Source organism: Carcharhinus amblyrhynchos, chromosome 16 (assembly GCF_965287045.1).
Source record: "Carcharhinus amblyrhynchos chromosome 16, sCarAmb.v2.hapA, whole genome shotgun sequence".
In the NCBI taxonomy this organism is placed as follows: domain Eukaryota; kingdom Metazoa; phylum Chordata; class Chondrichthyes; order Carcharhiniformes; family Carcharhinidae; genus Carcharhinus; species Carcharhinus amblyrhynchos.
The window spans coordinates 45,265,687-45,279,113 of NC_137339.1; the positions used below are offsets into that span (position 1 = coordinate 45,265,687).

The 13,427-nt window shown below is 43.0% G+C and overlaps 1 protein-coding gene across 1 annotated transcript in view; it reads right to left on the minus strand.

Moving 5' to 3' along the window:
• The window catches only part of LOC145354095 (zinc finger protein 335-like), a 114,311-nt gene that overhangs the window by 24,310 nt on the left and 76,574 nt on the right, over window positions 1-13,427 (minus strand). Inside the window, exons 32-35 of the mRNA XM_080205225.1 lie at window positions 10,497-10,774; window positions 4,707-4,830; window positions 1,157-1,354; window positions 539-681 (exon numbers count right to left, since the gene is read on the minus strand). Coding sequence (XP_080061351.1) covers window positions 539-681; window positions 1,157-1,354; window positions 4,707-4,830; window positions 10,497-10,774 — 743 coding nt within the window. The remainder of the gene's footprint in view (window positions 1-538; window positions 682-1,156; window positions 1,355-4,706; window positions 4,831-10,496; window positions 10,775-13,427) is intronic.

A 13,427-nucleotide genomic window follows, 5' to 3' on the forward strand; every position in this document is an offset into this window, starting at 1 on the left:
AGGAAATAAGGTAATAGGGAAACAGAGCAGGTCTGGAGACTGGGACAACTACTATGTGGAGAATGAACACATACGATCTGTCTTCAAACTGTTTTATATATAAACATGTGGTTTTATATAGCAAGTATTATTTATATCATGTTTAGTTAATACATTTGGCACATACTTTAATACATGTTAGTCTAGAAAACAAATAAGTCAACATCTTGCTCTCAATCCATCCTAGCCACATCTGACAGAATTTAGGCCTCTGTGCATCAGTTTGCTTATAAATCATAATTTTGGGATTATAGAGATCCAAGTCCAAATCAACCTCATGATAAAATCAAGTTCCCAATTTGTACAAACTCATTACCACATGGGCTGCAGTGATTCAAGAAGGCAGCTTACCATCACTTTTTCAAGAACAAATCACTGAAACAGTGAGGCCTATTTATTGATTCCCGATCATTAAAGTGTGGGAAGGAAGGGAAGAAGGCTTAACGTAAATGGAATGACATATTGGCAGTTCTGTGAAGCCTAGTGAGTAAAAGATTACCTTTGTCCACAAATATCACAGGAAAAAGGCTTCTCATTTGTGTGTGTCAGCAGATGCCGCCGAAGATCCTTCTTGTTCTTGGATGCAAAACTACATTGGTTACACTTGTGCGGCCTCAGGTTAGAATGCTGCAGCATATGATTCTGAAGGCAAAACAGATTACCAAAGATTACAATGAGACTAAAATCAGTTGACATTATTATAGAAGCACATCCCAAATAAGTTAACCAAGAACATGCACAATCCTTATGGTAAGCCTTGGACACCACGTCCAAGATATGAAAACACATGTGGCTTGTAAAGATTCAGGAGACAGGGAGAAGATAAAAGAGAATGAAAAACATCGGGTCCTATAATCTTATTGTATGCCACAGTGTATTTATGTACCAGTGTACAGTGCTACCACGCTGCCTCTGATGTTGAGCACAATGAGGTACAATTCTTAGCTCGTAGAATAATGAAAGGGACCACATTTTGAATCAGTAAAAATCTAAAGTTGTAAACCAGTCTAAAACTAAAAGCAGCAAAGTTCTGATTGAGCCTTCAGTTCTCATTGGTTTAAAATGGACTCATGCTGAGGCAGTAAAACCAGTCTGGAAATTGGACAGGAATACTTACTCGGACTTCCGGCCATGTATTGGCTGCAAAGTTACAATCGAGACACTTGAAGCCCTGCTCCCCTGCATGTGCTCTCTTGTGACTCTCCATCTCAGCGCGGCCATGGAACGACGCTGTACATATTTTACAGGAAAACTTCTTCATTGATGATGACTGCAGGTTTGAATCAACTTGCGGAGATGTGATGTCGCCAGCAAACTGGGAAACCAGAAAATAATTTTAGAATTTTTAACTTTCCTCCTTTTGAAGGGGGATGAATCCAGGGTTGAATGGTTCGGGATCATTTCCAGGGCTGGTCTGCAGCCAGTGGCCCTCAAATGCGATGAATTAAGTCTCTCTCAAGACACAAACATCACCTCTGCAATGGTGAATCACCAGAACAACATTTCCTGATGTAGTAGATCAACACCACGACAATAAATGTGATGTTCTGAAAAAAAAAATTATTTTTCTAACTGGATTGTATAAAAAACTCCCTTCAAGTTCTGATTCCATTTATTTAGTTAACTTCACATGTTCCCTAAATGATAAGCGACAAGTAGGTACAAGGGATGATATAGGAACCAAAGAGCAGAACGTGGAATCGTTGTGGGTGGAGATTAGGAACAGCAAAGGGAGGAAGACGCTGGTGGGTGTCGTCTATAGGCCCCCGAATAATGATCTGGAGGTGGGGCAGGCTGTTAACGCGCAAATAAGTGCGGCGTCCAGGAATGGAACGGCGATAATTATGGGGGAATTTCAATCTACATATTGATTGGTCGACCCATGTTGGACGCGGTGGAGTTCTTGGAATGCTGCCGGGATAGTTTCCTTGAACAGTGTGTGTTGGAGCCGACGAGGGAGCGAACTATCTTGGATCTGGTGTTATGTAATGAGGCGGGTAGAATTAGGGACCTTGTGGTGAAGGATCCTCTTGGGGAGAGTGATCATTGTATGGTGGAGTTTCTGGTGCAGATGGAGGAGGAGAAAGTGGACTCCCGGACACGCGTCCTTTCTTTGAACAGAGGGGAGTACGGTAGGATGAGAGAAGAATTGGCGAATGTTGACTGGGGGAGCGCGTTGGAAGGTAGGTCTGCTGAGGAGCAGTGGAGGATCTTTAAGGAGATCTTTCTTGGTGCTCAGCAGAAATTTATTCCGATGGTTAAAAAGAACTGTAGGAGGAGAGGTAATAAGCCGTGGATAACGAAGGCGGTGAAGGAAAGTGTTAAATTAAAAGCAGAGGCGTTTAGAGTAGCTAAGAGTAGTGGGCGAGAAGAGGATTGGGAGAGGTTTAAATGTCAAAGATTGACAAAGAAGTTGATAAAGAAGGGCAGGAGAAACTATGAAGCTGGGCTAGCGCTTAATATAAAAAAGGATAGCAAGAGTTTTTATAAATATATAAAAAGGAAGAGGCTGGCTAGGGTGAACGTTGGACCCTTAGAGGATGAGAGGGGGGACTTAGTGGTAGGGGATGGGGAAATGGCTGAGGTCTTGAATAACTTTTTTGTTTCGGTCTTCACGGAGGAGGACGTGAATAATTTGCCGGGTGTTAGCGATGGAAAGATGGTAGGACTGGAGGGTCTCAATGACATTATTGTTACTAGAAAGGCAGTGCTCGACAGACTGGAGGGACTGACTGTGGACAAGTCCCCAGGACCAGATGGAATGCATCCGAGGGTTCTGAAAGAAACGGCGGAGGTGATAGTGGATGCCTTGGTGGTTATTTTCCAAACGTCGCTGGATTCCGGGGAAGTGCCAGAAGATTGGAAAACGGCTAATGTTACGCCATTGTTTAAGAAGGGCGGCAGGCAAAAGGCAGGGAATTATAGGCCGGTTAGTTTAACGTCTGTTGTAGGTAAAATGTTAGAATCCTTCATCAAGGAAGAAATAGCAAGGCATCTTGAGAGGAACTGCTTGATAGAGCAGACGCAGCACGGTTTCGTTAAGGGGAAGTCGTGTCTGACAAATTTATTGGAGTTCTATGAGGATGTGTCTAGGGCGGTGGATAGAGGAGAGCCGGTGGATGTGGTCTTTCTTGATTTTCAGAAGGCGTTTGACAAGGTACCTCAAGAGGTTATTGCAGAAGGTAAGGGGGCATGGAGTTGGGGGTAGGGTGTTAGCGTGGATAGAGGATTGGCTGTCAAATAGGAGGCAGAGAATGGGGGTCAATGGGTGCTATTCGGATTGGCGGTTGGTGACTAGTGGAGTGCCCCAGGGGTCGGTGCTGGGGCCTCAGCTATTTACTATTTATATAGATGATCTGGAGAAGGGAACCAAGTGTACGGTGTCGAAATTTGCTGATGACACCAAGATTGGTGGAACGGCAAATCGCGCGGAGGGTGTGGAGAGTCTGCAGAAGGATCTAGATAGGCTGGGCGAATGGCCAGGAACTGGCAAATGGAATTTAATGTTGGCAAGTGCGAGGTGGTCCACTTTGGTAGGAATAATGGTAGGAAGGACTATTACTTACGTGGCGAAAAACTGCAGCAGGCGACGGTGCAAAGGGACCTCGGGGTCCTTGTGCATGAGTCGCAAAAACTCAGGCTGCAGGTGCAGCAGGTGGTCAGGAAGGCGAATGGGATGCTGGCCTTCATAGCGAGGGGGATTGAATATAAAAGTAGGGAGGTCTTGCTGCAGCTGTATAGGGCATTGGTGAGGCCGCAGCTGGAATACTGTGTGCAGTTTTGGTCGCCGCACTTACGCAAGGATATTTTGGCCTTGGAGGGAGTGCAGAGGAGGTTTACTAGGCTGATACCGGAGTTGAGGGGGTTGAGCTATGAGGAGAGGCTGAATAAACTAGGCTTGTACTCGTTAGAGTTTAGAAGAATGAGGGGAGATCTCATTGAGACGTATAAGATGATGAATGGGATGGATAGGATAGAGGTGGAGAGGCTCTTCCCGCTCAGAAAGGACAGTAGGACTAGGGGGCACAGCCTCAAGATAAAGGGGGGGGCGGTTTAGAACGGAGTTGAGGAGGAACTTCTTCACTCAAAAGGGTGGTGAATCTCTGGAATTCTCTGCCCGTTGAAGTGGTGGAGGCTGCCTTGCTAAATATTTTTAAGACGCGGGTTGATGGGTTTTTGATAAGCGAGGGGATTAAGGGTTATGGGGAGAGGGCAGGAAAGTGGAACTGAGCCACGACAGATCAGCCATGATCTTATTGAATGGCGGGGCAGGCTCGAAGGGCTAGATGGCCTACTCCTGCTCCTATTTCTTATGTTCTTATGTTCTTGGCTACCACCACATACTGCTGGGAGTTCAGCCACCAACTCACTACACAAGTGACATTAGCTCAATATTACCCAACTTGAACTCAAACTACAAGAATTTAAACATCAGTATGTCAACAGATCATTCAGTGGCATAATTAAACCTTTAATGCTAGTTGACAAATGTGGAAGAGGGATTAATCCAATTGTGCAACCATGTATTCTGCTTTCAAACAGGAGATTCAAACTCACATTTGTTAAATTAACAGTCTTATAATATAATCAATACATTACTGCACCCACACTTTGATTAAGACAATGCAGAGAAATCCAATGGAGGAGGAGTGCGTTGGACCACATACCTCAATCTGTTGAAACTGGTTCCCCTGCACATTTGTTGTCATGATGAAGTGACCATGGTGCTGCTTTAACTCATCACCACTGACAACCACTGTGTGAGCCACATCCCCATTGCCATCTGAGCCACTAAGAAAGGAAGACAAAGTAAACTTAAGTAGTGAAACAGATTTATATTGAAGCTACAGGAGATGCACCACAGAACCTTGCCAGCAATATCATATTCAGGGCTATGATTGAGACTTTATGCATTACACTCTTAGTTTTGAAGTTGTGTCTGTTACAGGAGTAAAAGAACATTGAAACAAGAAAGATGAGAATTGGCAGATTCAATAGCTATTTTTATTTAGTTTATAACTTTGTTTTAAAGAGGAAAATTGCGTTATTGGCTCCCCAGTAGGGATTTCACTCATAACGCAAGTGACAAGAAAAGGATGCACACTTGTGGTATTCCCAGTTCATTTTCATTTTTGAGCTATACATGGACTTCCAAAAGGTGTGGCTTGTTAGCAAAGTTGAAATCTATGGAATAAAAGGGACGGTGCCAACATGGGTATGAAGCTGGCTGACAGTAATGGTGAATAGTAGTTTTTTGGACTGGAGGAGGTCTATAGTGGTAGTTCCCCAACAATCAGTACTCAGGCCATTGCTTCTCTTGATCTACATTAACTAACTAGACATGGGTGTACAGGGCACAACTTCAAAATTCGTAGATGACTGAAAACTGGGAAATATTGTGAACTGTGAGGAGGACAGTGATAGAGTTCAGGAAGATATTAAGAGGCTGATAGCTATTAAGAGGCTGATACGTGACAGATAAATGTTAACAGGGCAGTATGAAGTGATACATTTTGTTAAGAGAGGCATATAAATATTCAATTCTAACAGGGATGCAGGAGCAGAGGGACTTGGGGTATGTATGCACAAATCATATTGAAGATGACATGTTAAGAGCATGGTTAAAAACACCTACAGGATCCTGGTGTTTAAACAGAGGCATAGAATATAAAAGGAAGATATGGTAAACCTTTATAAAACACTGATTTGGCCTGAACTGGAGTAGTAGCGTGTCCAATCCTGGGCATCAGACTTGAAGCATGAAGACATTAAGAAGGGTGCAGAAAAAATGAGAATGGTTCTAGGGATGGGAGACTTCAGTTAAGTGGCTAGATTAGAAGCTAGGGCTGTTCTCCTTAGAGAAGTTTGAGGGGGGATTTGATAGAAATGTTCAAAAGTAAAGATCTGGACAAACTAGACAGGGAGGAATTGTTAACAGAAGGGTGGCTAATCTATCTAACCTACACATCTTGGGACACTAAAGGGTAATTTTACCATGGCCAATCCATCTTACCAGAGCACCCGGAGGAAACCCATGCAGATATGGAGAATGTGCAAACTCCACAGAGACTGACACCCAAGGACGAAATTGAACCCGGGTCCCTTGACCGTTCAAAATGGAATTGAATGACTATCTGACAGAAAGAATATGCATGGCACTGAGGCAGCAATGCTAACCACTGTGCCAGTCTTAATTTAAACTGCTGTTACCTCTTAACAGCAGTTAGCAAAGGTTTCTACAAATATGTAAAATGAAAGAGTGGCTAAATAAACATTGGTCCTTTAGAGAATGAGAAGGGGGATGCAATAACTGGAAATGAGGAAATGACAAGGCATCTTATGTCAGTTTTCAGTGGAAGACACAAACAACATGCCAAAAATTGATGACAAGGCAGCTATGGCAGGTAAGGACTGAGAAATTATTGTCATCAAAGAGGTAGTTTTGGGCAAGCTAATGGGGCTTAAGGTAAACAAGTCTCCTGGCCCTGATGGAATGCATCCAGGGTACTAAAAGAAATGGCGGGGGAAAATAGCAAATGCACTAGTGGTAATTAATTAAAATTCGCTGCACTCTGGGGTGGTTCCCGTAGATTGGTATCACATTTGCTGTATTCCACTGTTTAAAAAGGAGATAGATAAAAGTCAGGTAACGATAGGCTGGTGAGCTTAACTTCTGTAGTTGGGGAAATGCATGAATCTATTATCAAGGAAGAAATGGCGAGATATCTGGATATAAATTGTCCCATTGGAAGCAGCAGCATGGGTTCATGAAGGGCAGGTCACGTTTGACTAATTTGGTAGAACTCTGAGAACATTATGTGCGCAGTGGACAATGGGGAACCTATGGATGTGGTGTATCTAGATTTCCAGAAGGCATTGACAAGATGCTGCATCAAAGGCTGCTGCATAAGGTAAAGACGCACGGTCTTACAGATAACGTATTAGCATGGATAGAGAATTGGTCAACTAACAGAAAGCAACGAGTGGGGGTAAATGGGTGTTTTTTCTAGTTGACAGTGACTAACGGTGTGCCTCAGGGATTAGTGTTGGGACCACAATTATTTACAATTTACATAGATGTAGCGTGGTGTGCCAAATTTTACAAATGACACTAAGATGAGTGGCAGAGCAATGTGTGCAGAGGACGCTGGAAGTTTGCAGAGATACAGATAAGTCTAAGTGAGTGGGCAAAGGTGTGGCAGATGGAATACAATGCTGGTAAATGTGAGGTCATTATTTTGGTAGGAATAACAGCAAAATGGACTATTATTTAAATGGTAAAAAATTATAGCATGCTGCTGTGCAGAGGGACTTGGTTGTCCTTGTGCACGAATCACAAATTTGGGTTACAGGAGCAGGAGGTCATTAAAAATACAAATGGAATTGGTCCTTCATTGTTAGAGGGATGGAGTTTAAAAACAGGAAGTTGTGTTGCAGCTGTATGAGGTGCTGGTGAGGCCACACCTGGAGAAGTGTTTACAGTTTTGGTCTCCTTACTTGAGGAAAGATATACAGGCATTGAAGGGGGTGAAGAGGAGATTCACTAGTAAACTGGGACTATACTCATTGAAATTCAGAAGAATGAGGGGAGTTCTTATAGAAAAATAAGATTATAAAGGGAATAGATAAGATAGAAGCAGGGAGGTTGTTTCCACTGGTAGGTAAAACTAGAACTATGGGGCATGGCCTCAAAATAAGGGGGGAGCAGATTTAGGACCGAGTTCAAAAGGAACTCCTTTATGCAAAGGATTGTGAATCTGTGGAATGCCCTGCCCAGTGAAGCAATTGAGGCTCTCTCATTGAATGTTAAGGCAAGGATAAATACATTTTTGAACAGTAAAGGAATTAAGGGTTATGGTGAGCGGGTGGGTAAGTGGAGCTGAGTCCACAAAAAGATCAGCCCTGATCTTATTGAGTGGCAGAGCAGACTCGAGGGGCCAGATGGTCTACTTTTGCTCCTGGTTCTTTTGTTCTCTTGTCTTCCCTTGTCTTTTATGTTGATCAGAAACAGGAGCAAAGGTAAGTGCTAAAAGATCTCTGCAGGACGTGAAGTCAGCACTAAATACAATATATATTCATCACCTGGGAGGAAGGAAGTGAATGCACTGTGGTCAATTTTGCAGGAGACATAAAAATAGATGGAAAGGCAAGTTGAGACACTGATACGAACAGTTTACAAAGAGATATTGATAGGTTAAGTAAGTGGGCTGAAAGTTGGCAAATGGAGTATGATGTAGGAAAGTGTGAAATTGTTCTTTTTGAAAGGGAGAACAAAAGAACAGTATTACTTAAATGGAGAAAAACTGCAGAAAGCTATAACACTTGGGACTTGGAGGTACTTGTGCATGAAACACAGAAAGCTAGCACACAGATGCAGCAGGTAATCAGGAAGGCTAATGGAATATTGGTTCTATTTCAAGAGGATTAGACTATGAGCGTAGGGAATTCTTGCTGCAATTGTGCAAGGTTCTGGTGAGACTACAGGGCGAATTGGCCCATTTCGCCCGCCACGTGAATCGTTGTGGGCTTGGGTGGGGTAAACCATGGAATGTTCCTTTGACCTCGGGTAGGATTTTCCAGTTTTGGGGTGAATGCAGCTAGAAAATCCACCCTACACCTGAGAGCAATTTTGGTCTTCTTATTTAAGGAAAGATATTATTTCATTGGAGGAACATCAGAGGTTCACTAGTATGATCCTTGGTATGGAGGGATTGTCGTATGAGGAAAGGTTAAACAAGGATGGTGCAGGTATAGAAATCAGGGAGGGCATTGTGATTTACTTAAACAATTTACCATCGAGAGGGAAGAGGTATTAATGGGCCTAAAAGTGGATAAATCCCCAGATCCAGATTGGATGTATTCCAGCTGCTGTGGAAGGGAGGAGATTGCAGCAGTTCTGAAAATAATTTTCAAATCTTCTCGATCCGTACAAGGTGCCAGAGGACCGGAGGACAGCTAAGGTGGTACCATTATTCTAGAACAGAAGTCGTGAAAAACCAGGAAAACAGATGTGAATGAGTTTAACTTCAGTGATAGGGAAACTATTGCAAAAAAAAATTCTGACAGACAGAAATTTTCTCCATCCGTGGGGGGCTAGGATTGATCAAGAATAACCAGCATGGTTTTGTCAAAGGGAGATCATGTCTTGTTTTTTTCAAAAAGTTGATGACTAGGTGAGCAGAACAGGTAGATAAAATAGTTAAGATGATATCTGTCTTTATTAACTGAGGCATTGGAGTAAGTGCAGGGAGGTTATGATGGAACTGTATAAAACACTGGTTAGGCCACAGCTGGACTACTGTGTGCAAATTTGATCACTACACTATAGGAAGGAAGTGATTGCAGCAAAGGTGGTGCAGAGCAAATTCACCAGGATGTTACCTGGCTGAAGCATTCAACTATCAAGAGAGTGGATAGGCTCGGTTTGTTTTCCTTGGAGTAGAGAAGGCTGAAGGGGGACCTGATGGAGGTATAAAAAAAATTGAGAGGCATACATAGAGTGGATATGAAGGAACTTTTGGGGCAGCAGGGGGGCGGCGGGTGGAAATAGATTAAGTTAAAGGGGCAGAAGGGTTATCTGAGATGCAAGGAAAACGTTTTCACCTAGATGGTGATGCAGATCTGGAAAACTCTGTCTGAAAGGCTGTTAAAGGCAGGAACCCTTGTAACATTTAAGAAATATTTAGATCAGCACTTGAAATGCCATAGCATACAAAGCTACAGACCAAGTGCCGGAAAATAGGATTAGAATAGGTGCTTGATAACAGGCATGGACATGATGGGCTGAAGGGCCTCTTTTCACGATGTAAAACTCTATGACTCTATAGTTTAGAAGAATAAGAGGTGATCTCATTGAAACATATCAGATTCTTAAGAGGGTTGACTGGGTAAATGCTGACAGGATGTTTCCCCTCATGGGAGGGTCCAGGATACAGGCATAGTCTCAGAATAAAGGGACACCAATTTAAGGCTGAAATGAGGGAAGTTTCTTTTCTCTACTAAGGAGCTTGGGAACTCACTCCAACAGAGATAGCTTGAAGGCAGAGTCCTTGTGTATATTAAAGGTCGAGAAAGATGGAAACAATTTTTGATCACTAAGGGAATCAAGGGTTATGGGAAACGGGCAGGAAAGTAAACGCAAGGAATGTCTGATCAGCCATAATTCTACTGAATGATGGAGCAAGTTTGAGGGACCAAACAGCCTACTCCTGTTCCTAATTCTTATTGTCTTATGGTATCCTAAATACATTTCAGAGAAAAGCTTGTATTGTGTCACATGTTTCAAATGAAATGAATTTTACAGCTTTATTTAAGAGTGAATTAATGCTTTCTCAAAAGCTTCTGGGGACATTTACTCAGCAATAAAAATAATAGTGACTTACAGCTTCAGCTACACAAGATAATTTTTCCTGCAAGAAATTGGATTTCTAGCATTCAGGTATTTGCTTTCATGTTACCTGTAAACTGCAGTGGCATGTTGCATCTCCTCACTTCCCGGCGTGACAATATTATATTCTGCCCCATTTGTATAAGGGTTGATGGTGACTTGTGGGATTCCAGAGCTCTCTATGGTTGTGGCTTCGTACATTTCCTGAACCACAGTCTCACCATGTTCACCCACATGAAGTGTGACAATTTTGTGTTGCGGTGATACGGTCAATTGCTCCTCCTCTTGGTTTTGAGATTCCTGGGAAGACTGATCTTGGACTGTACTGTCCGATTTCAGTACAGCTACCTGAGTAGAGCAAATCAGATAAGTGACAATCAAAAACTGCTATAAAACTTATACCTAAGCACTGCTAGTTCAATCCTCCACCTCAGAGCAAAAGCCTAAAAAGGTTGTTTACACAATTGGTAAAAGTCATTGGGTCTGGTATGAATCAAGCCTCTTTTCTAATTTAGCGCTAATAGCAAGCCACACAAACTTGCTAGCATTTTCTGAATATACGTGAATATAAAGTCACTTCTCTCACACTAGTGAGATTACTTTGAAAAAGAAAGCACAGCTCTCATTCACCATCGGGAGAAAATGCTCACACCAGGAAACAGACATCCACTTCATCGTGACAGATTGACAAATCTGCTGGAATTCTTTGAAGATCTAACTGGTAGAGTTGACAAGGAGGAAACCAGTAGATGTGGTATGTTTGGACTTTCAGAAAGCATTTGACAAAGTCCCGCATAAGAGATTATCATGCAAGATTAAAAAGCATGAAATTGGAGGAAGACTATTGAGATGAATAGAAAATTGGATGGCAGAGGGGAAACAAAGAGCAGGAATTAATGGGTCCTTTTCAATTTGGCAGGCATCAACTAGTGGAGTGCCACAGGGATCGGTCCTGCGACTCCAGCTAGTCACAATATATATTAATGATTTGGATGAGGAAACAAAATGTTCCTCAAAGTTTGCAGGCAATAACAAGCGAGGTGGGAGGGTGAACAGTGACGAGGATGCAGAGATCCTTCAGCATGGTCTGGACAGGTAAGATGAGTGGGCAAATCAATAGCAGATGCAGTATAATTTGGATAAATGTGAAGTTGCTCACTTTGGAAGCAAAACAAGGCAGCAAGTTACTACTTGAATGGCTGTAAATTGAGAGAGAGGAAGGTGCAGTGGTACACTGTGCACCTTGCTGAAGGTAAGCATGCAGGTGCAACAGGCGGTAAAGGTGCCAAATGGCATGTTGGCCTTCATCGCAAGGGATTTCAAATACAGGAGCAGAGATGTGCTGTTGCAATTATACAGGGCCTTGGTGAGGCCACGCCTAAAATATTGTGTCCTTTTCTGAGGAAGGACGTTCTTGCTCGAGGGAGTGCAGCAAAGGTTTATCAGACTGATTCCCAGATAAGCGGGACTGATGTATGAGAGATCAGCTACAGTGGGATTGTTTTCACTGCAGTTCACTCAAATGAGGGGGGAAATCTCATGGAGACTTATAAAATTCTAATAGGACTAAACAGGGTAGACACAGGGAGGATGTTCCTGATGGTGGGGAGTCCAGAACTAGGGGTAGACCATTTAGGACAGAGATGAGGAGACATTTCTTCATCGAAAGAGCGGTGAGCCTGGGTAATTCATAACCACAGGAAGTAGTTGATGCCAAAACATTGAAAATATTCAAAAAGGCAGCTAGATATAGCACTTGGGGCGAATGGGATCAAAAGTTATGGGGAGAAAGAATTAGCTATTGAATTGGACGTTCGGCCATAACTGATGAATGGCAAAGCAGGCTCAAAGGGCCAAAATGGCTTCCTCCTGCTCCTATCTTCTATACAGTGTTAAGATCTGACTGGATGCAACTAATAATTTCTATACTTAAACATCACCAACAGAACAAGGAAAGTGTAGAGAGAAAATAGAGCTAACGTTGCGAGTTTGGATCACCCATCATCAGAGCTAAAGACAATAGAAAAAAATTGGATGACATTTAATCTCTGACTCTTCCCTTTCTTTCCTTAATCTGTCTCCATTTCTGGCAATAGACAGCCCGTTAGTTTTTAATCAAATCCACCAACTCCCACAGCATCCTTGACTACAGCTCTTCACACCTTGTGTCCTTTAAGGACTCCATCTTATTCTCTCAGTTCCTTTGCCCTGTTGTATCAGCTCCGTTGGTGCCAAAATGGCACCACTGATGTGCCTTCTTTTATCCTTAATCATGGTTTCCCACCCACTGTGGCTGACAAAGCTTTCAACCGTCTCCAACCCGTCTCCCATGCCACTGGTCTCATCCCCTCTCTTCTCTCCCAGGATCTCCCTGTCCTCACTTTTCACCCCACCGGCCTCCATATTCAAGGGATCAACTGCCACCATTTCCACCAACTCCAGCATGATGCCACCACCAAACACATGAACCCCTCACTCCCCAAATCAGCATTCCATATGGACTGTTCCTTCCAGGATACTCCGGCCCACTCCATCATCTTACCTCCTGACCACAGCACCTTCCCATGTCCCTTTTGCATCCTCCCTGCTCACCGTCTAAGGGCCTAAACACTTGATTCAGGTGAAGCAGTGCTTCATGTGCACCTCTCTAATCAGGTGAATTGTATTTGCTGCTCCGAACGCGGTCTACTCTACATTGGAGAGACCAAACACAGACTGGGTGACCATTTTGCAGAACACCTTTGGTTAGTCCACAAGCAGAACAGAGCTTTCTGTCCAATGCCATTTCAACACATCAGCCTGCTCACATACCATATCTGTTCTTGGCTTGCAATTTTCCCTTGAAGCCCAATGCAAATTGGGCCTCACCTTCTGATTAGGTACTTTACAGAGTTCCAGGTTTAACATCAAGTTCAACAATTTCAGTGCATGACCTTTCTCCCCTCCACTTTCACCTCATTTCCATTTATTTTGTATTTTCATTTCATTTAGCTTTTAAAAA